General features: G+C 39.1%; 1 protein-coding gene across 2 annotated transcripts; it reads left to right on the top strand.

Annotated features, from left to right (window-relative positions):
* The first annotated feature begins 3,166 nt into the window (after positions 1–3,166).
* LOC139718400 (eukaryotic translation initiation factor 3 subunit G-like) lies at positions 3,167–22,499 on the top strand. Of its 2 annotated transcripts, none has more exons than XM_071629872.1 (10): positions 3,167–3,280; positions 11,811–11,857; positions 15,727–15,815; positions 16,368–16,427; positions 16,806–16,913; positions 17,356–17,542; positions 18,469–18,594; positions 19,060–19,193; positions 19,777–19,883; positions 20,783–22,499. In XM_071629872.1, the coding sequence occupies exons 1-10, from the start codon at positions 3,264–3,266 to the stop codon at positions 20,802–20,804; spliced, it is 897 nt and encodes a 298-aa protein (XP_071485973.1). In that variant the 5' UTR covers positions 3,167–3,263; the 3' UTR covers positions 20,805–22,499. The 2 variants fall into 2 exon arrangements, with proteins under 2 accessions (XP_071485973.1, XP_071485974.1); XM_071629873.1 differs by having other exon boundaries at positions 18,472–18,594; positions 20,783–22,497.
* The last annotated feature ends 445 nt before the right edge of the window (positions 22,500–22,944 follow it).

The following is a 22,944-nucleotide window of genomic DNA, read 5'->3' as shown; positions in this document are numbered from 1 at the left end:
ATATTGCAAAATTTTATCCTGACTTGAAGTTGTTCATCAGAGAATTATGTAATATTTATACAGGGATGGGAGTTGGAGCTTTTTGTAAAGTTTGCTTGTTGTATGCCGATGACACAATAATCCTGGCAGAAAGCCCTGACGAATTGCAAGTTGCTAATAGAGATGCAAGGATGTAAATTGTACATAACACTCAATGCAAGTAGAACTAAGATACTTATTTTCTTCCAGAGGTAAGATAGGAACATCGCTAATTTTACTGGTCAAGAAAGAGTAGAAGTGGTTTATGACTCTGTTTGTCTTGGTGTACAATTTAATAATTTTTTTTTTTCTTTCAAAAAGGCAATCTCGAGGCAAAAGCTTGACACAGTGTGATGACTGAAGCAGAGCAAATTCAGCTGTTAGTTGATATTTAGTGTCACTTATTTGACATTTGATTTTGTCTATCTTGTATGTATGGTAGTGAAGTCTACTGGGGATATGAAGATGTCAAACAAATTGAAGTCTTCATAGCAAACTCCTTAGGAATTTATTATCAGGAGGTTCATATACCCCAGACTGATTGACAGGTCGAGGATTGATTTTGAATTATATTATGAAGTGCAGAGTAATCAATATCTGCTTAAGAATATTGAGAGTTATAAAATGTATAAAATATTAATATGTGTGGATGTTTTTTAATTCTTTTCGGTCATTCTTAAAGATGATTATTTTGAACTTTACCCCCTCATGGTTAATATCATTTGAAGACATGCGATATCAAGCTGGTCCATCCATGTTTGGAATAGGCCAAAACGAAAACACTAGACTGTGAGTTCACTTGTTGCTAAAAGTAAGACTCAATGATATTTGTTTGTTGGTTTTTTTGTTGTTGTTGTTGTCAGGAATGGTTAGTCGCAGTATCTTCGATTGTTTTTGCACAACGTATAGAATATTTGAAAGCAACCATGTATTTGAAAACAATAGGCCTAAAATCACCTCAAATAATCTGATGCCATTAGCTTATATGTAAGTTTTTGTGTAGATCGCATAAAGTTACATGTAAACAATGGTCGACTTAATGCTAACATATCACATTGTTATATGCTGTGCACACTCAGCTTGTCTTCTCATATCATATATATATATATATATATATATATATATATATATATACAGGTGAACCTCTCGTATCCGGACAAGTCGGGACCGGGGCTCAGCCGGATAAGGGATTTGGCCGGATACGGGAGACTCAATGCTTTATACATGTACATATACATACACATGTACTGATGTAGCCCGTTGTAATACCACATGTAGTAATGTGTATACTGCAACCTTTTCATTGTTACACTCAGTAACAGACCCCAAAATAGAGGTTCGTGTTTGCAAGAATGAAATCATTTTCTTTTATAAATTCTTGGGATGATTTACCTAAATAATTATCAAGAAATGTATCAAGTATATGTAATTCATGTGTGATTGTGTAGGAGTTCTCAAGGAGTTGGGAATCCCCCTTTCCTCCGGTAATTATTGGAAAAAAAAAATCACGGCGAGATTGCGTCCGTATACTGTAATAGAGAGATCCGGATAAAGGGAGGCCGGATAAGAGAGGTTCAACTGTATATATATATATATATATATGGATAGGTGGTGAGTTTCGTTTTATTTTTTGTTTGCACTTATTTTCAAAGGGAGAGACATTTGTATCTGCCAAATATATATATATATATATATATATATATATATATATATATAGAAGTATTGGAACAAGTTCACTCGGTTGACAGCAGGTTCATCCGTATTTTATTGCTACTCGGAGTTTCATGCCACCTTCATTTAGGGGCAATCATCAGGCAATATATATATATATATACATATATATATATATATATATTGCAATAAAGCCTAAAATATAAGGAGATATCAGTATTTTATTCATTAAACCGTAATGTAGACGGTTTAGTCTGGAAATGTTTCTACTATCACTATTGTTCACATTTTGTGTATTTAACAATACTTGACATCGATTATACGGATCCAAATTTTTACAGAGGTTGTTTCTATCCCTAACTCACATTTTAGAAATATTTTAAAGCACTAATGCTGGGTTTTTGTTTCTTCTGCAAATGGTAGATTATGCCTTTAACCAAAATTAAATTTCCAAGTGCTTTGCACATATCAGAGCTTTTTGATACAAAAAGTACCTTTTCAGTTGACTTAGCAAGATTTATTCGTCTTATCATGTCCCAATTCTCTGAAAAATTCTGAAAGAGATGATCGTTCAACCACCATAAGGTACAGAAAGAGTTGGACCCACGCGTACACGTAGCGGTAGGTATATATACTTACCGCTATGAAAAGAGAAGATAAGAAGAAAGTTGCTATATATAGCAACTTTCTTTGTTAATCTTTTTTAAAATACTGTTATTTACATGTAGAATGTCTGTTATCTTCTCTTTTCATTTTATTCGTTTTTTTTTTCATAAACACTGTATTATCTGTTATATCCTTTGTCTCATTATGTGTGATCTACAAGAATTTTATTCACTGGTTTGTCATACTGTTATTTACTCTAGTACCCCAAGAGGGCTTGAAGAGTCAATAAAAATTCAAATTCAAAATTCAAAATTCAACTCTCGTGTATCACATGTGTGACACTAAGGTATAACAATGTCTTTCATTTGATTCATCTGTGGTACATTCCTTTTAGGAATTCACCTATAGTGAATCTTAAATAGTGAATTCATCTTTTTTATCAGGTTATATAATGATCATTTTTATCATCTTATAGGCTGTAGGAAGATGCCCGGGGGCAGATGATAGGCCTATAATGACACCATGAAGATGAGGTGTTGATTATGTGATTCGGTATCCGCATCGTCGTGGGGAAAGTCTTGTTCATTTGGGGCTTTCTCGGCATCAGGTTGATAGCGCATGAAATGTTATCGAACGAAAGAGATAAGAAGTCCTCTGATCCGCCTTCTGCACCAGTGTTTCTCAAATAACTCGTGTCATCTTCGACCATAGAGCTGTATATCACAGCTCTATGTAGTCGACTTATCTTGAAGGCCGAGATGCAATAGGGCCGAGTTAGTCGGTGATTGCCTAATACTAGTACCCCATGCCCACGATGAGGGCGGGATTTTACCTTCATCCACACACATGCACATTGCATGAAACATATGGTCGAACTGTGAACCGGTGAGGTTAACACAAGCCAACAACGGAACGTGAGGACTTTATTTACTAAATTTGCGAATAGCTGTCCTGTCATAAGCATCAGAATGCCTTCCGCAGACACGTGAGTAAAGACTAAAGACTTGACAACCATTGTAGTGAACATATAGAAATGTAAATGATGAGAGAAGTCGAAATTATCTAGCTAACGTTAGAGGTCTATTAACTCTGAAGTGTGTTAGAGTGCAGTGTTTGTCACACTAGGCTCTACTGCACTGTGGAGTGTGGTGTGCATGCTGTGTAAATTACAATGCAATTCAGTTCATCATCAGTATGCGTGCTGTGCTGTTGTAGGATAACACCCCTGTATTCGGTCACTTGAGCTTTTTTGCAATAGTTTTCTTCTTCTTCTTCTTCCAGGTAAAGTGCAGCTTCAAGTTTTGAAGATTATCGCACTGTGAAATGTGTATGAGCGTGTGGACCCTCACAGTCACACACCGATTCTAGCGTTAAGAGGGACAGGATATTAGCTTTTGTGCAAGTGCGTATAGAGTAAAGTTTAACTGCGGCAGTAAGCGGCCGTGCAGCCGTTCGCGGCAGGTACAACGTACATCTACATGGTAATATACTGCTAAACACAGCATTGCACTGTTAGGGCGGACGTCCACTTGGGCGCGGACAAGCCCCGGAAGGGTTGCGGAAGCAAATTTTGTCATTTCGGCATCCTGTCCGCGACAGACGCGGAATAACTTTGTGAATCGGCTTGTCCTGGGACATTCCTAGGACTGTCCGCGGACTGTCCGCGGACTGACTGCGGACATTCCTAGGAATCACTCCGGAAGAGCGCGAAATACCTCGGAATATGCTAATCGTAGCCGGGCAGCGCGGAAATATCTAGGATTACACCAGGAATGAACGCGGACAATCAGGATGCCTTCCGGACAACACAAGTTAGGCATGCGGACAAACTGCGGACAATACCAGGAAAATGGAAAGGTATAAATTTGGGGCTGACTTTGACTTTTCCTCATTTGACTGCTAGCCGTCATTGATGCTCCTTGTTGTGCTTCCGCAGTAGCGGCTGATATTATATTAATATGATTGGTCAATATTATTTGATAAATGTGACCACCATGCAAAAGTCGAAGAATAGGATTGTCTGCATGTCGGCTGACAACTCATTTTTTTTTTTTTTGATTTGTCTCATCTGGGAGAACAATTTTTTTCCTCTGCCTACAGTCACATGGATGATATTCGCAAACTTTTTGAACCATATATATATATACAATATACATAAAAATGTAAATGTATATACATATATATATATATATATGTATATAAAGTCATGTTGATAAGGTAGTCCACGTGTGGGCAAGATAAAAAGATAAGTAACAAAACCGCAACTAAGTTCATGCTGTATTCACCAACGGTTTATTTCTTCCTATTTCTTATTTATTCCCTTTTTTTTAGACCTGTGTTTTATCCATCGTGAAGTATATACATGTTTTGTCTGATACTTCTGTAGAGCATGCCAAAATGATCCTAATCATTAAATTTGTTTTTCTTTCTCTGATTTTTACCCTTGTGCATCTCTAACCCTCTCTTATTTTGATCACTTTTGAACATTTTCAAGTCCGAGAATTTTTTTTTTCATGCTTAGAGCTTACTAGCCTATTGTCAATGAAGTGTAAAAATGGGGAAATATGTTTAACCTACTTTAATTTACTTTTTTTTGGGGGGGGGGGGGTTCAGCTGGGCTGTCAAATTGGACAATCGAGTTTATTTGCAACTAAAACAAAAAGAGAAGAAAAAATATTAGATAATAACAACTACGAAAATCACTCAGGTAAAGAACATTTCTGAAATGATTTGTGATGCTTAATGCGTACTTAAATATATACACTCAGCAAAAAAAAATAATAAGACAGAAATTTAACACTTTTTCGAGTTCATGATTTATTGCTTTTTCTCTCATTTCACTTGAATTTTGAAGTGACAGAAAATTCTTCATTTTCCTCAATCATCTTTAGCTTTTCATTATTATTTTGGGCTTCAAAGATATTACATTGTAATGAGACCACAGGTATATCTTTGCAACTGAATTCATGCTTTTTAGTGTGATGAATTTGTCTTTTGTTCTAATATGTTGTATCATTAGAAAGCATTTACGTATGAATAACAACTTGTTCATGTTTATATAATACATTAACATTTGGCCAAAAATTCTATGCTTTTTTTCTGAGTGTACTTCCACCTACTTTTGTGATTTTTCAGCTGGGCTGTCACATGGGACAACCTAGTTTGTTTGCAAATAAGATACGAAAACAACATAAAGGAAAATGTACTATAGTAAGTAATAGGAACCAGGAAAGTCACTCAGATGAAAAATAATTTCTGAAAAGATCAAATCAAAACAAACTTACTAGGAAGTTAGGGGGCTGATTTCACTTCTCTCTGGTTGCTTTTGGCACAGTCTCTACTACCTTATTCTTTGCCTTCTGGGACCGGAAATTCCCTAGATTTAACTGTTCTTCATCACTAGACGAAAGGTGTGCCTGTGATGGGGATATTTGCATGGGGGCCTCGCCTCCCTTCTTGCTCATTTTGCGTTTCATTGGCATGACGCTCGCGGAAAGTGTCGACATTTTCGAGTCTGGATCACAAAATTTCCGCATCGGTTCCGGACACTTGCATATATAGATCCGCATCGGCTCCGCACTGTCCTAAAACATTCCTGGTGTCTTCCGCTTTCATTCGGGAAGCTTCCCCACACCGCGGGATTCTTTCCGGAGCGTGTGCGGAAGGAGCGGAAGGGTTCCGGACAAGCGGGACATCCTCAGGACATCGTCAGGACAAGTCGCCGAAGGTGTCAGGAAGTTCATTTCCGCGTCCAAATTTTGGTCTCGATCAAAATTTGGACGCGGAAATTTTTCTCTCTCCCGAAGGTGCGGAAACGCCCGGACATGTTTAGGACAGTGAGCGGACACGTTCAGGAACGTGCGGACAGGTTCCCGAAGGAGTGCGGAATACCAAATTTGCATTCCGGAGCTTGTCCGCGTATTGTCCGCGCCCTAGTGGACGCCTGGTCTTACATGCACACTACACATATACTAACACACTAGCAATCAACAAAAACCAACCTATAAAATGGTCAAGATCTCTGGCGAAATTTGAAATTTTCTCACCTAAAGTCAGTAAATGACAACACATCGCATCCAAAACAAAATTTTCGGTACTTCTTAACATAACAATTAAGAAATAATGGTTCAAGAAACTTGATTTTTTGTCATTTTCCCGATGCTCATGGATTTTGAAAACATACTTGTATCCTCACATAAAATAGAACTTTCGCAGGCCAATGTGGGCCACCATTTTTGTTCGGAAAGTGGATGTTAAAAAAAAAATTGAGAAAAACACGAGAAAGACAATAACACCGCCAGAATTGCGATCTTGTTTACAACCAATGCATGTGCGCCCGCTATTTTCATGTGCTTTCGCAATGGGAATTGGCGCTTACGTATTGTTCGCAAGACATGTGAAGGCGTTCAGCTAAAGATCGCGGAGCACGCGCGTATTGCGTAGGGATTGTACATCGTGCCGCAAGCAGAAATACTACGTTAAACCAAATATCTCACAGAATTGCACAAAATCCCAAAATATAGATTCTATTTCTAACGTTATATCTCTTTGCCTTGTTTCTTGAAATTCCCCCGGAATATGGTCAACGCAACCAGTATTCGGTCAGGCGATGCGCGCGTTCAAAGTCAATGCGTGTTCAAGCTGGGATCATGGCAGCTGAAAAATGCGCCACGCACTACCTTGTTGGCGCAAAATTGCATCTGGGACGTGGCAGCGCCCGTTGGTGACCGAATACTGGGGAATCAGCACTTGCATTCAACCCTTGTACATTGAGTCACGGCATCAGCGCATACGGAAATTTTGTCTTTCTTTTTCATTTTTGACGATACCATCACACTCCAAGCTTGCGATAAGCAAAAAATCCTGCAAGAGAACGGCGTATTTCTGGATTTTTAGCGCTTTTTTGGCGACCCGTATTCTTAAAAACTGGGCTTAATCCGTGCGTGCTTTGGGAAAGTTGCGCCAATTCTGCACTTTTGACAGTGAAATTTGGGATTTTGGATGGATTTTGGGAGGGCACTAAAGGACTTTCCTGTTGTGAATGAGTGTGCAAGTATGTGGATTGATGTGATTTGCGCGTGTTGTGACAGTGAAACTTACAATGTACAGGCTGGTGATTAATGATAAGTGACCGAATACCGGTAGCTGACCGAATACTGGTACTCTTACCCTAGTGCAGTATAGGCAAGCGTGGTGTCACCGGACACCATGGTATTACTGGACATGCACATTTTTGTGTACTAATGACATTTTGTACGTGCGAGACTTCATAGATTAGCCTCACAGAACTTTGGGGTTGAGTGGACTGAAATCGCAAAAAACGCGACATAAAAATTTAAAAACATGAAGAAATTCACCATTTTACCTCAAATTTATAGTTGAGTGACCCGCACCTCGTCATAGTTAATATTTATGCATGTTTGAATCACATTTCACGACTGAAATTCTGTGAAATCCCACTCACATACAGGAAAAATGCTGAAGATTCTAATAGAACCAAAAGTTCACTGATCGATATCGGAAATTTGTAGCTATCGTCCTCAAGCGCGAACGATGTGGAATAGTTGTGCGCTAAGGGGCCCACAAATTGTCACCCGCTCGTGCAGCTCCCATAGACAAAACACGTAAACTAGAATTCGTAATTTCCATGAGTCTGTGAATAAGTTATGTTATTCTTAGCCGAAATTTCATCCTCTTAGTACAGAATTCAAAGCCACGAAAAAAAGCGTCCGGTAATTGGATCTACCACCCTACTACAGTAGATCTAAGTTATGCATGAGCATGCTGTTTAGCTCAGTGTAAAACCCCAAGATGAGTTGCAGTGTGTCAGAGCTTAAGAGTTGAGTTCATCTACAACTTACCATACTACCACTACCACACCGCCAAGCATTGCCTGCTGCATGCATGCACGCACTGGCTGGGCCTGGGCTCATTGTACATTGTAACTGCGACCAGCCCAACTGTGTGCATGTGAGAGCGCCTAGGGGTTAGGCTCATCGCATTATTGTAGCTAAATAGTTAAACAGTTAATGGTTAATAGATCTACCGTTAGAGATCTACGTTGTACTGCACATGTCTGGGCCTGGCCTGGGCGATCCAGAGATCAATATTACTTTCTAAGGGCCATGGGATATGATTGACCGAAAGTTCGGTCTGTGTATCTTGTGTTAGTTGTTGGGGATATGTTCCGCAGAGACTGCGTCTGGCTTCACAGAATCCCCTTAATACTTAAATGAAGGAAAGCCATAAATGTCAAAGAATGATTTTAAAAAAAATTATCCACGCTTCGGACAGACAAATTTTTCTGTTTAATGATATGTACAGTCAGTCCGCAGCACGTGCGATAATGAGGCACGAACGACAATTTTATTCAGAATCACGTTTGTGCAGTTTGTGCACTTGAGACTGACGAGATTTCGCGATACTTTGCGAAAGTTTTTGCAGAGGTCGCAACAACAGCTTTCATAGCTTTCGCAGTGCATTGTTTGACCCAGGATGGTTGGGTAGGTTATAGAGCTGATTATGCTCATTAATTTGATACCTGATTTCCCTATTTTTGATCTCAATATAGTAGTCCATTTTAGCATCAAAGTAAACGATTATTTTACCAGTGTTCAAGAAGCTTTTAGATCATAGTTTGATGTTTTGCTAGTTCCTGACTGGTATTGAAAATAGATCTCCGTAATTTCTTCGATTTCACAATCGTGAAACGTGAGCGAGTATGATCAATTAAAAAACGAAGAGGGGCACCATTTTTAAGGTTGTGAATTTTCCTGTTGAAAACAAGGCAAATTATGTTTTCTTACCGGAAGTGGGGTAGTGAATGAACACGCGTGGAGAGTGTTGTTGATACCCAGACAATGGTCGTGGACAATGACCAGGATTGGAATGCTTCATGAGGAATTTCACTATCGCAGCTAGTCTTTGTTCATTCTGAAATGTGGTGTGTGCAAGCACATGGAAACATGTGCTTACTTCTTTCATGTGCATGCATTTCACCCTGTGTCAAGAATTCAGACTAGCAGTGCTCAGGGCAATCCACATGAATAAGTGATAAAGCATTCATGTGCCTTTCAGCAGAACTCGGAACAGGTGGTAGCCAGGTCCATTGTTCAGGGTCATTGTAAGTGCACACTCACATACACATCATCATTGGTTCCTGTGTAAAGTTCAAGTTTTGTATAGAGAGTGAAAATTCGAGCACAATCTGGAACCTAACATTTAAAAAAAATCATGGATTTCATGAAACTAATGTAGGCGGTCATTTTCAAATTACCTCCAACTCAATTGTACACTATTCAGCTATTACTCATATCAATGACACTTCTGATACATAGTTTTTGAACTCACAGCATTGAGTCAGCAGCCAATGGATACTACGCAATGCGACACGCCGCGTCTTGCGACAGATTTCGACCAATCACAGACCCGGAATTACGGTGCGAACGCGAGGATAATCTTTTTAAACTCGACGCTAGACATGCCTCTGAATTTTGCTAGTTCCTGACCCGTATTGAAATGAAGATGAGAAAACCTGCCCTTATTGTGATACTATATACTTTAGCGGACATTGTAGTCTTCACCATAGTCATAAAAAAAAAAAAAAACCGAAATAATTTTCACCATAGTCTTCAGAGGGGCATGAAAGAGTTCAGGTTAATTTTTGGGCGTCAAACGTGAAGGAATGTTTTTGAATACAATACCAAACTTCGAGAGAGATTTTGATATTCTATATTCTTCTTTTCGTTTTATTTTGATCATGAGCATATTTGCTAATGTTTTCTCTTTCAGTCGATATTAAAAGTGTCAAAAACTGACAAGAAATACTCGTTCTACACTGATTTATTCATGACCATGTATCTGCTCATTACGTATGCAAGCACTGCTCAGCCGTGCATACGACTTGAATAAATACGTGCGTTTTCGCTCGCGCTGCGGACTGACTGTGTAGGCCTATGCCTACTTGTACTTGGCAATCATGCATGTACCGTATGGCCCTTTCGATTGGTACCTCATTCCTAGCTCGACCAGATGCCGTGCGGATGGCCATCACCAGCGACTGGGCTATGTCCCTGTACGCCAAGGTGATATCCCATGAACCACCATTCTCAGGGTCGGACATCCGGGGATTTTCACTTGGCGAACGCAACTTCCGCTTAGCAACCGATCGCAAAGGTGCAAACGGAAGCCAACTTGCTGTATTGCGTGCCGTTACATACTGTAAACCCCGAATCGTTCTTACCTTTTCTGTGCGTTTTATATCCTTTTCCGACATGTTTCAACGAAGAAAAATGTCATATATAGATACTCGGATGGCCTCCAAGGTGATTCACTCAGGAGGTACAACCAAAATTAGCCTTAATCGGACTGGATTCATTGAATTGCAGTATGGTTGGGGCACCACCTATCGACAGGGCACCTTCCCATCGACACCCTGCGTATCATGGCTGTTTGCGTATAGAACAAAAAAGTACGCGCGGGATTAAGTGTCATTAGCTATAAAAACAATAAAAACGAAGAAACGAAAATCAAACTCAAACAAACCAAGCTAAAAATTACACATCCGATCAGTAACGACGCATGGCTGTGAAATTCACGTGTATTACCTATGGCCTGTGAAATTCACGTGTATACCTATGCTGTGAAATTCACGTGTATACCTATGGAGGAGAGGGGGTGTCGATCGCAAGGTTCCCTTTTTAGCTGCGCGAAGAAAACGGAACGCACGCACTAAAATTGCGCTATTTTAAAACGGAGATTCATAATCAACGAGACGGTCACGACATTCAAAACTGCAGTATTTATGGCATATTTGAGGTAAGAATTAGGCGGATTTGTATTATATTTTTAGAATAAACAAGCTACAGATCCTTAGGGTGTCGATACGTGGTACCCCCAACCCTACAAGCAGCCGGCTGATTCTGCGCCCAGCTTATCGCAGTCAACCAAGCTTGCCGTCTCGCTGGCTCCGTGACTCGGCTAGGGAGCATATAAAATGACAAATCTGACAAAAGGATGAACAAACAAAAAACCTTACATCATTCAGTTGGACCTTTGCACAGGACTATCAGTCTAGAGAGCATGTAGTAACTTCATTATTGTATTTTTGAGTTTGTAAATATTTCTATTATTGTTCTGTATTGGTTTATATTATATTAGATCCTATTCTATTTATCAAGGTCAAGAGGAACATTGAATAGCCGTTATATAGAGATCTAGATGTACAACAGGAGTTTTGGGTCATACTTCACATGTATGCTGCAGATTTTTTTTTTTTTTATAATATATTTGCCCAGCACTCCGCAGCTTTTTCATTCCCACTTCATCAGCATTAGCAGTAGGGGATGCACAATTTTTCCTCACTTTATCGTTGAGTATCTGACTATTGTGATCATGAAGTACAGTACATGTACCTCTGAGGCTTTGTATTCTGATTAGCAGATCTCATTCTTTTTCTGAGTTGTCGCACCCTGCATACGATAATTACATTATATACACTGTATTTTCTCACACAGATCCAAGCCAATCAGCTGGGCTGACCAAGTGGAAGATGGAGATATGCGTGAGTTTCTTCAGTGCTATAGAACAATTCATACAGTAACTTTCCACTGATATACACTCATCCAAACAAGTAAGTTCCCCCCTAGCATTTTTGGATATACAATGTACAGTCAAACCTGTCTATAGCAGCCACCCAAGGAAAACGAAAAAAGTGGCCGTTATAGACAGGTGGCCGCTATAGACAGGTAATCCAACTTAATGTGCATTGCCTATACATAGTACATATATCATCGTTGGATACGTCGATAAGTATTTAATGTACATAATGTACTATGCGTAAGTATACACACGTGTATTTCATGCATTGAACAATGCCGGTGTTTATGAAATTGTTGCACAGTAGCATGTGTACAGTCGTGAAGAAAGCTTTACACTAGTGCATTATTATGACTGAATAAGTGATGAATGCAGCGGTGGTGATCACTGAACGTTGCCCACGAATGTCTGGCACGGCCACAAATCAGAAAATCATGCTGAATTACCGGCTCTGTGGCTGCTATAGACAGGTTAAAATCTACCGCGGGAAACAAAATTTGTGGCCGCTGGCCGCGTTAGACAGGTGGTCGCTATACACAGGGTCTTTAACAGGGCTTTTCTCTCGGGGGGATTTTTCAGTGGCCGCTGTAGACAGGTGGCTGCTATAGACAGGTGGCCGCTAAGGCAGGTTTGACTGTACATGTATTTCAAAAAGTATTTTACCGATTTTCATAATTCAAACGGGAATGGATAGGGAATTTATTACTCATATCATGAATGGCATATCATTGCCTCCAGATATCATTATTGGTGTGAAAAAATGCATTTTATGTCAGAATGCATGGGGAAAAAAAGTTACACTTAAGGTTTTATGAAGCATATTGTGTACAATTCGTATGCAAGTTAGCAAATGATCTTTTTAGCTCACCTGAGCCAAAGGCTCAAGTGAGCTATTGCGATCGCCCTTCGTCCGGCGTCCGTCGTGCGTCGTGCGTCGTGCGTCGTCCGTCGTCCGTCGTCCGTCGTGCGTCGTGCGTAAACTTTTTACATTTTCGTCTTCTTCTTGAAAACCCCATGACCGATTTTCATCAAACTTGGCAGGTAGCATCCCTAGGGGGTTAGGAACTCAATTTGTTAAAATGGGCACCATGCCCCACCCAGGGGGCCCCCAGGGGGGCCCAAACCCCCCAAAATTAAGGAATCTGTAAAAATCTTCTTCTCTAGAACCAGAAGTGATAGAGCGAAGTTAATACTATGAGTTAGTACATTGATGACTGTAGTTTCAAGTTTGTTCATGGCAGAATCAGGGGTGCCCCCCTTGGGACCCAGGGGAGGGGGGTGGGGAAGGGTTCTAATGGGGCCTAAAGTGTACATTTTCATCTTCTTCTTGAGAACTCCATGACCCATTTTCACCAAACTTGGCAGGTAGCATCCCTAGGGGGTTAGGAACTCCATTTATTAAAATGGGCACCATGACCCACCCAGGGGGCCCCCAGGGGGCCCAAACCCCCCAAAATTAAGGAATCCGCAAAAACCTTCTTCTCTAGAACCAGAAGTGATAGAGCTAGGTTAATACTATGAGTTAGCACATTGATGACTGTAGTTTCAAGTTTGTTCATGGCAGAATCAGGGGTGCCCCCCCCCCCCCTTGGGACCCGGGGGGGGGGGGGGATGGGGTGAGGAGGGGTCCTAATGGGGCCTAAATTGTACATTTTTATCTTCTTCTTGAGAACCCCATGACCCATTTTCACCAAACTTGGCAGGTAGCATTCCTAGGGGGTTAGGATCTCAATTTGTTAAAATGGGCACCATGCCCCGCCCAGGGGGCCCCCAGGGGGCCCAAACCCCCCAAATGAAGGAATCTTTAAAAATCTTCTCTAGAATCAGAAGTTATAGAGCTGAGATAATACTATGAGTGAGTACATTAATGACTGTAGTTTCAAGTTTGTTCATAGGAGATCCAGGGGTGCCCCTCTTGGGGGTAGGGGGAGGGGGGTGGTTGGAAGGGTCCAAATGGGGGCCTGAATTGTACATTTTCATCTTCTTCCTGAAAACCTCATGATGGATTTTTGTCAAACTTGGCAGGTAGCATCCCTAGGTGGTCAGGATCTCAATTTATCAAACTGGGCACCATGCCCCACCCAGAGGGCCCCAGGGGGCCCCAATTCCCCCAAATTAAGGAATCTTGAAAAAATTGGGCCCTTATTGTACATTTTCATCTTCCACTTGAGAATGCCTCGTCAAATTTTGGTAGAGCTGTGAATAATTTAGATTAGTGACTGCGTGAAAGGTGAACTTGCGATACTCAGGTGAGCGCTAGACCCGCGGGTCTCTTGTTTTAATTGTTATGTAATTATCAGGAATTTCTTCAGGTACAATGTGCTTCGCTATTACATAGCAAATGTTATACATACTTTTTAAACAAAAATAAACCTTTTCAATATGAAATGTTGGTCGAAGCCATGTGCTTTTTAATTCCAATTTGGGTTGATGACATTTATGTGCGTATGGCCATGCAAAATTTTGAAAGAGGGAAAGCATCAGCTTTCCTTGAAGCTGGGATTCCAGTTAAGGAGGTGACCAGGAGACTAGGGGTTTCACCCAATGCCATAAGGCTGGGTTCACATAGAAGTATACGGTATACGGTGTACGGTATTCGCTATTCGCTATTCGGGCATTGCGGGTCACATAAGGTAGCACGCGTGTTTGCGCCGTCAAGTCGACCCAGAACACCATCACCCGCACCACCAACTCCCTGTTCCATGCAGGGAGGATTTCTCCCTTCTACACAACCATCCCAGCAATCTTATTACCAGTTTCTAAACTGAGATTACATTGGAATGTACCATTTTTGTTACAAGAAAGCTATAAATTGAGTATAATTATGAATTTAAATAAAAAACGATTAACTCCACTGGGGGTCATTTTGCTTTGGTAAAAAATTAAAACTGATTATTTTTAATTTGTTTAATAACATTATATTTGATCATGATACACAACACTGATCAGAATATCAGTTCACATGCTTATTTTTGCTAAAGGGCAAATCCAGACCAAAAATCGTCATTTCATAAACGAGAGATGGTATACACTGCACAAAAATTGAACAAGCACGATTCCCACTATACTACACTATATGCAGCTATACGGCATTTTCGAATAGTGCCCTCTAATGTGACCCGGTATTAGGAAATCCTATCGTTTGATTCAAGCTAACCGCGTGCCCTCGAAAACGTGCACCGTATACCCAAATAGTATACAGTTTGTACTCCTATATGAACCCAGCCTAAGGAAACTTAGAGCAAAGTTTTAGGAAACTGGAGAGGTCAAAGAACTGCCAAGAAGTGGCCGACCAAGTATTTGTGTAAAATTCAATGCAAATCACTAAAAGTGCAACTTTTTTTTTCCATGCATTTTGACATAAAATGCATTTTTTTTTCTCACCAACAATAATATCTGATGGCAATGATATGCCATTCATCTTATGAGTAATAAAATTCCCTATCCATTCCCATTTGAATTATGGAAATCGGTAAAATGCTTTTTGAGATATATCCGAAAATGCTAGGGGGGAACTTACTTTTTTGGTTGAGTGTATATGTTTCACTGATATTTTGTCAATCCAAGTATGCCATTAGAAGCCCCAAGATGGTCATGTCACTGAAGTGAAGGTGAAGTAAAATTTCCTGAAGTATGCACAGTAGAAAATAAATCACATGAAAACAACATTTGTCAACTAAGAAAAGATCAAAAGAAACATAACTTTCTGTCATTTGAATGGTGAGTGCTTCCAGTTTCATGGAGATAACATGCTTTACATATTTGAGTATTTATACCATCTTTATTTCATTTTGTTCCTTCTAATCGTGAGATAAAATATATTTTCTTTTACAGGAAGTATCCCTCTTCCTGAGGAGTATATGGAAGGTGACCTAAAGAAAATGATTGAGTACAAACGTGATGATGATGGGAAACTTATCAAGGTACGCTTACAACGGACCATATGTAATGTACATCTGTGTGTGTGTGTGTGTGTGTGTGTGTGTGTTTATATGTGTTTATTTGTTTGTAGCCTCTCTTTTTTTATTGTGTGTGTGTCTGTTCATGTTTTGTGACTACTACAGGTAAGCCACATTTAAACAAGAATGTTTGTGATTTGAATTGAATTGCACATGAAACAGAATGATTGCACCTTGCCTGTGATACATATCTACCACCTGTGATAGTGTTATTGCAATGTATGTGTATTACTGTTGTGCTAGAAGTGAATGAATACAATACATGAAGCGCTCTTGTTTAAGTTTTACAAAGAAATGTGCTGCAGCGCGAGCACCAAAAACTAAACACAAAAACTTCTTTTCCTGAGAGTGTATCTAGTGCTACTGAATGTCGGAGAATGCAAGCTATGATGTGCCATCCATATATCAATAATGGAGATTATGTTAATCATGTGGGATTTACCACCCACTTTCATTATATTATTAGAGGTACTCTTTAAAGCTTACCACATACAAATATATACCTTTCTGTTTCAGATCACTAGAACAATTAAGATTGAGAAGAGAAAAGCATCCAAATCAATTGCCCGAAGGAAGGTAAGTAATTCTTCTTCTTTTTTTTCCATCTCGTAGTTAAGCTGTATGAACATTTCTCTCCAAAGAGAACTAAATTTCATCCCAGCATTAGTGTTTTATATGTGTACATTTGATTAGCTTGGTAAACTTGTAATTGGGAAGGGCAGGTTGCCATTTGAAATATTAAGTGCACAAAGAAATATGCCTCATGTTTCAAACTTAGTGAAAGTTATTCTCTTCCTTATTATATTCCTGTAATGTGTGAACATCCCCTTAAAATCATTGATGAGTGTGCACTTTCTAAAACAGGTTTTTTGTTGTTGCTGTATTGATTGAACTGTATTGATGGTATCGAGTTGTTGATAATGTACAAAATGGTGATTTGATTTGTGACTACAGCAATGGGCCAAGTATGGGCAGTCAGCCAGTGACCCACCTGGTCCAAACCCTGGTACCACGGCCATCGTACAGGATGAAGTGTCCATGACTTTTGTCAGTAACAAGGATGTAAGTGTATTGTTCCTTGCTTATGTCTCTGCAGCCACATTTTTTTATTTCCTTGTACCAGTAATTCATCATTTGTGATCTTTGTTATTGTATTGTTTTATACAATCATGGCAATATCCTACTGTTTCTGCAATATTTATGGTAAATTTGTATCATTTACACATGATTTGATTCAGACAATTGTTTCCTCAGCAGTCAGTGTAGTTGTGTTACACTGAATGTGCTCAGCAGGATAGAAAGGACCCAATGCGATAAGTTGATGATGCATTCCACTAAAAAAAAATGTAAGGTTTAAAAAACAAGAATGTTGAATAATTTGACATTTGCATGCAAGTACCATACTGTAACTGAATTTGTAAGTCATGAAATCTTTGGCTTAAAGCTCGTACATTAATAGCCCTCTCCCATTAAAAAAAAAAAAAAAAAATGTTTTCTTGTAAAGAATGAAAATAGAGACCCAATGGAGGATCAGATGGAGAAGATGAAGATGAAGCGGATTATGGTATGCCGTGTGTGCAAAGGTGACCACTGGACCACCAAGTGTCCGTACAAAGACTCACTGGAGCCGCTGCAGAGGGAGCTTCTCCAGAGCCAGGGGGAGACCACTACCACACCTGATACTGCAGCAGGTAATAATGGCAACCTTTGCTTTTAACTGAATCATACTGTTTTGTTAACATTTCTACACTTAATCATAAGATCACTGTAATTATAGCACTAGCTATGTTTTATTTGACTTTTATTTTTTTTATGTACTGTAACATGAATTTGCATATGTTATTTGTATTAGTCCATAAGTGTAAATCTTGCGACATCCAAATAGATACGAGTGTCATTTCTTTGTGAACTATCTACATACTAGGTAATGACATTACAAGCTAAAAATTGACAACCTGTGGTGAGTGGAAGCTGTATACATGTTTTAAGAAATCTGTGAAATATGGCTTGATAACTAACATAGATTGACTGAAAAAAATTATGAGAAGCTGTGAAACACTGCAGTCCATGATCGACGATTGTACTCCGTGAACTTGAAATGATGGAAATCCTTTTAACCCGTTGAGGACGAGTCCCGAGTATACTCGGGCAAGTGTCTATGGGAAATGCGTGTTGTAGCGAAATCAATTCGTCCTCAACGGGTTAAGTTACACACACACATCTTAATTTTTAAGATATATGGATAAATTTGTTTTCTGTGATAGGTATCAATATATGGATAAATTTGTTTTCTGTGATAGGTATCATTTGAAAGTAATTGCTTATTATTTCTGATTGGTGATGTGTAGAATGTAGATTTCTCCAATCTTGCTGTGCCTTTTGTGAAAAGTAACGTGTACAAGATTCAAATATAAATTTATTGTCATGCACAAAATAAGATACAATGGCATAAAATTTACATTCTGTCAGTTTCAGTTGCAACTAAAAGAAAAAAAATTGCTTCTGTTATTTGTTTCACATAAGATTGTCACTTCTGATATTTTAGTATTACATTAACATTTTAGACATTCATGATGCTGGCTACAAATTAAATCAAATTCCATATTGTGTTTTCAAGCAGCAGCAGGGGCCAAGCCTGACGCAGCCAAGCCTGGGGGAGCAGCCTCGGTGGGCAAATACATCCCTCCAGCAGCTAGGGATGGCGCCAAGAGGAAAGGGGAGACCATGCATTCTAGGCGACAGGGTTGGTTTCACTTCACCTGTCATAGACTTAGCTATGTGGGTATGGAGGTATGGAGGGATCATGATGGCCATACCCCTATGCTGGGGATATTCAAACTAACATTTGTCATCAGTCATGAGTCATCACTTTTCAGGATGTCCACCTCACAAGGGAGACCTTTTGATGTTAATGTACCAATGAAAACATTCTTCTTATTAAGACATTTCATAGCAATTGACAAAAGATATTCTGCAAAGTCAACCAGTGTATTCATACATGAGTAAACCAAATAAGGAAAGTGTATTTCTTTGTAGAGTACCCTGGAGCAAGTGGCTTCACAGTGAGCTTGGTAAGTCATAAACAGTGGGCATGGTCATATTTGTCCCATACCAATCCAACTGAAGTAGTCAAAAGCATGTCATTGTCTGATCCATCATGCTTCAACTGAGGCAAGAGGTTAACTAATGCTCCATTGTGGTATTGCAGATGAGGCAGCCACTATCCGTGTTACCAACCTGTCAGAGGACACGAGAGAGACTGATCTGGAGGACCTCTTCAGACCATTTGGGGCCATCCAAAGGATATACCTAGCCCAGGACAAGGTGACAGGCAACTCCAAGGTAAGATATTACTTGAAGTCCAGAACAGAGTCCAATTTTCCCTCATGTATGTCAGTGGGAAAATATGTTGCCTTGACAGCCATACAATACCTGGATCTTTTTCCATTTTATCCCGAGTCAAGCAACATTGTTTCCTCAAAGAAGAAAAAAAACAAACAACAAACAAAAAGAAGCAGTACTTCCAACTTTTCACTCACAAGTTAAAGATTTGTGTTTTTCATGTAGTTGAAGGGGAAGGAGTAATAGTGAGTCTATGTATTCTATTAAGAAGTGTGACTGGGAATATATAGCATTCTCTTTCTTGAGAAACCCATCTATTGAGGTACATTGAAAATTGACTGAAGTGAGAGCATATTCTAAATGGAAACATGAGTGAAAGTTTGTATGCTGGAAGTTCAGCATACTAGGCCAAAGGCCAAATGCCCCTGTCGATTTATATTAGTTGCAGAGTGATCGTGGATACATTGGTATTAAATTTGTGTGTTTGGGTAAGTATACAAATGTAGTATCTGCATAGATGTGTTCGGGAAAGAGTTTGAGGAAGAGTGTTACAGTTTTTGTTGTCTTCTATTACCTCCTGCAGGGATTTGCCTTCATCAACTTCTACAACAGAGAACATGCTGCCAAGGCCATCAATCGGGTGTCTGGCTTCGGATACGATCATCTGATTCTGAAGGTGGAGTGGGCCAAGTAAGTTCATCCTTTACCTTGTTTTCCTTCAGTTGAACAATGGACAAGTGGCATGATTTTGCTTACCCTCATAATTTTTTCCACTTCTCTTTTGTGCTTTGTTTAATGTCTGCTTGAGTACTAAGTTATTTATATAATTTTAAAAACTACAATGCGGAAATCAAATAATACTGAAAAATTTTGGTCAAGAAACATATTTGTTCTAATTTTATCAGCACAGATCTTATGTATTGCACATTATATATTGCATAGAAGATTGATGATATATATGTTATGTGTCTATTTCTTGTGTTTTGTAGTAAATTTGTGTACTTTCACAAATTATTGGCCCGTCCTCATGTACATTTTTGATATTTAGCAAGTCTGTGCTGTTGCAGAGATGCAAACCTCTGCCTTTCTATCTGATTTTGCTCTCCATGTGAAGGCCAACTTGAATGTGGTGCAGACTTACTCTTTACAAGGGGCACTTGTTTGTTTTTTATCTGTGTCATTTAAAAATGATTTTATTCAATATTGTCATTCTAGGAGGTATTCTGAGAGCAGTGGTGTGCTGATTATTGTAATAGATTTGATGCGATTAGAACAATCCATTTGATTTGTTGTGGCAATGAGGCAAGACATGCTATTTCTGTTACCTGTAATCACATGTAGGTGTATGATTTTTTGTTAAAGAGAAGCAAATTTCTCGTTGTACATTGTTGTTTGAGCCACAGAAAATTTAGATTAGTAACTTTGGTTCTTCTTATTTCAAGTTGATAATGTAATATAGGCCGACAAAGGACTTAGGCAACTGTGTAATGGTAACAATAAGGATAAGAACAATTCTTCCTAATAGAGCACCTAGAAAGTGTAGATGTTTATCTTCTTTTTCATTTCTGTGTCTTTGTCTTTTCAAACAGGCCTTCAGGTCACCAGCACTAGGAGCTCCTTCAAATATTAACCAGGGATTACCAGGATGAGATTTGATTATTCCCTTTAAATTTAGAATTGTGTCACATCCAAGTAACAATACTGTGACTTCATTTTCTGGAATTTCACTCCTGCACCCTAGACATTGTAATAGCATCATGGCATGAACTGACATTCAAATATCTGAGAAATTATACAAGTGTCTACATGTAATACATGAATTGCACATTAAGTAGCACTTACTGACATTAACACAAATGGTGCTACTGAGTTAGGGGCGTGTGTTTACAGCGTGTTTGCTATTGCAAAGCTAAGCATATAAGGGCAGTGCCATTGTTGCCATGAGATATGGAGTTGGCATGACTACTACAAAGCTGAGAACTTTGATGTACAAAATAGCTACCACAAATTTGATCGTACCTGGTATATAGGTATACTTGTATGGTGTGCTTACAACATTTGCACAACATTTTAAGTATGCTATACGTGTAGCTTCAGTGGCTTGCTTCCCCAGCTGATAATTATATCAATGGAACCAATTCATTTGTTAGAATAAAAACCAACAACAACTAACCAATAAGACCATTTATTTATATTATGGGCAGTGTCCTCTATCTGTCCTTAACTACCATGAGACTTGTGAAATAATTGAAATTCTTTTGAAAACTTTATCAACAGCAGAAACAAGACTGTATATCTATGATTATTTAGAGAACTTCCACAGCATGGCAAAAGTTATGTGCATGTTCCAAGCATGGAACACATGTGTTTATCAATTTCAGGAATTGAAGGAGACACAAGGTGTGTTGTTATAGCAGAGTGTTGATTCATTTCAGGATTGTGAGATGACTGTAGAGCACACCTAGTGACCCAGGTTTGTAAGCTGCCTATTTGAAGACATTATTACCATGAAGTCCATGTGGTGATGAAAGGCAGGAATGGAATGCTGGTATTACTTTGCTGGCTGGAGACAATGTTATCGGTAGAAAGAACAAACAGGAAGATAGAAACCAGAAGCAGGTATTATTTAGTAGAGGAAAAGTTTTGCAGTCTTGTGGGTATCATATTTCCAAGTTAATCATGGTATTAGCATTGCAGATTTTAAGTGCACAGCACCTCTGTGCAAACAGTGTTTCTATGAATAGGTTGGTTGTGGACCGAAAGATCAGTCTGTATTTATTTTTGAGGATATGTTCCACTGAGACCATGAGATCCCCCAGCTAGATGATTACAGATGGCTTCTGTCTATGTAGGGGGAGAACCGTTAAAGTAAAAAAGTGTTAAAAACCCCTCAAAACAGAAAGATTTTTCTGTCTAGGTTGGGTGACACTATGAATTTTCTACATTTAAACTGAATAAATCTTCCTTGCAAGACTAAGTACCCTGTGACATGCTTTCCAGTCACATACCTGTTGAATAAACTCATTACGTTATTAATTGGTTAAAAAAAAAAAATCCAAAACCTATGGAACCCCAATGAGCTTGAATTCCTGCTTGTCTTTATGTACATGTTTTCCTAATTGTTGCATGCTATTATAAGTTTATTTTCTGGCACTGTAAAATCAGAAATGTTCACAGCATGAATTTTTTTCGAATAGGAGCCAACAGCCTTTTTTGTGGCATAAAAATATTTGGAAATTGCCACTGGCATTCAATGCATACTGTGTGGACAAAAACTTTTGCAAATATTATAATTTGTGAACCTTGGCTCCTTGCAAAATATGTGAAAATTTCATCCATACAAAAATGTCTGGTTTACAGCATGTGATTGCCGTCATCTGAATTCCAAAATAGGTGATCTTAGTTATGAATAACATTCAACCAGAACATGAGAATTATTTGAAGGTCACTGCTTGAAGTGGATGCATTCCTGAGCACAAGTTTGACATTTTTCCTTGCAAGATCATGCAGAAGTTTAAATCTGATTCCTCTGTATAGACATGAGTTAGCCAGTTAATTGTCGCGGTTTATTTGCTTTCTTCTGCATGGTACCACATTGAAGACATTAGGCGTTTTCACATCAGCCCGATAAAAATCCAAGCTCGAGATATTTTTTAATTCCCCAAGTCAGAAAATAGCACGCTATTTCGAAACATCGGGCTGATGTGAAAACGCCTATCGATCATGGCAGGTTACTTGTGATTTAATTAAC

The sequence above is a fragment of the Diadema antillarum genome, unplaced genomic scaffold (genome assembly GCF_040938485.1).
Source record: "Diadema antillarum isolate AM-2024a unplaced genomic scaffold, OU_Dant_1.0 scf00000094, whole genome shotgun sequence".
Taxonomy (NCBI): Eukaryota; Metazoa; Echinodermata; class Echinoidea; order Diadematoida; family Diadematidae; genus Diadema; species Diadema antillarum.
The sequence above is the reverse complement of the archived record's forward strand: the minus strand, read 5'-3'. Positions and strand labels throughout refer to the sequence as shown.

What these genes read in the sequence shown, in the direction of transcription:
- LOC139718400 (XM_071629872.1), top strand. An exon ending in AATCAATTGCCCGAAGGAAG is followed by an intron (nt 16,428 to 16,805) that starts GTAAGTAATTCT and finishes TTGTGACTACAG; the next exon opens with CAATGGGCCAAGTATGGGCA. An exon ending in CACACCTGATACTGCAGCAG is followed by an intron (nt 17,543 to 18,468) that starts GTAATAATGGCA and finishes TGTGTTTTCAAG; the next exon opens with CAGCAGCAGGGGCCAAGCCT.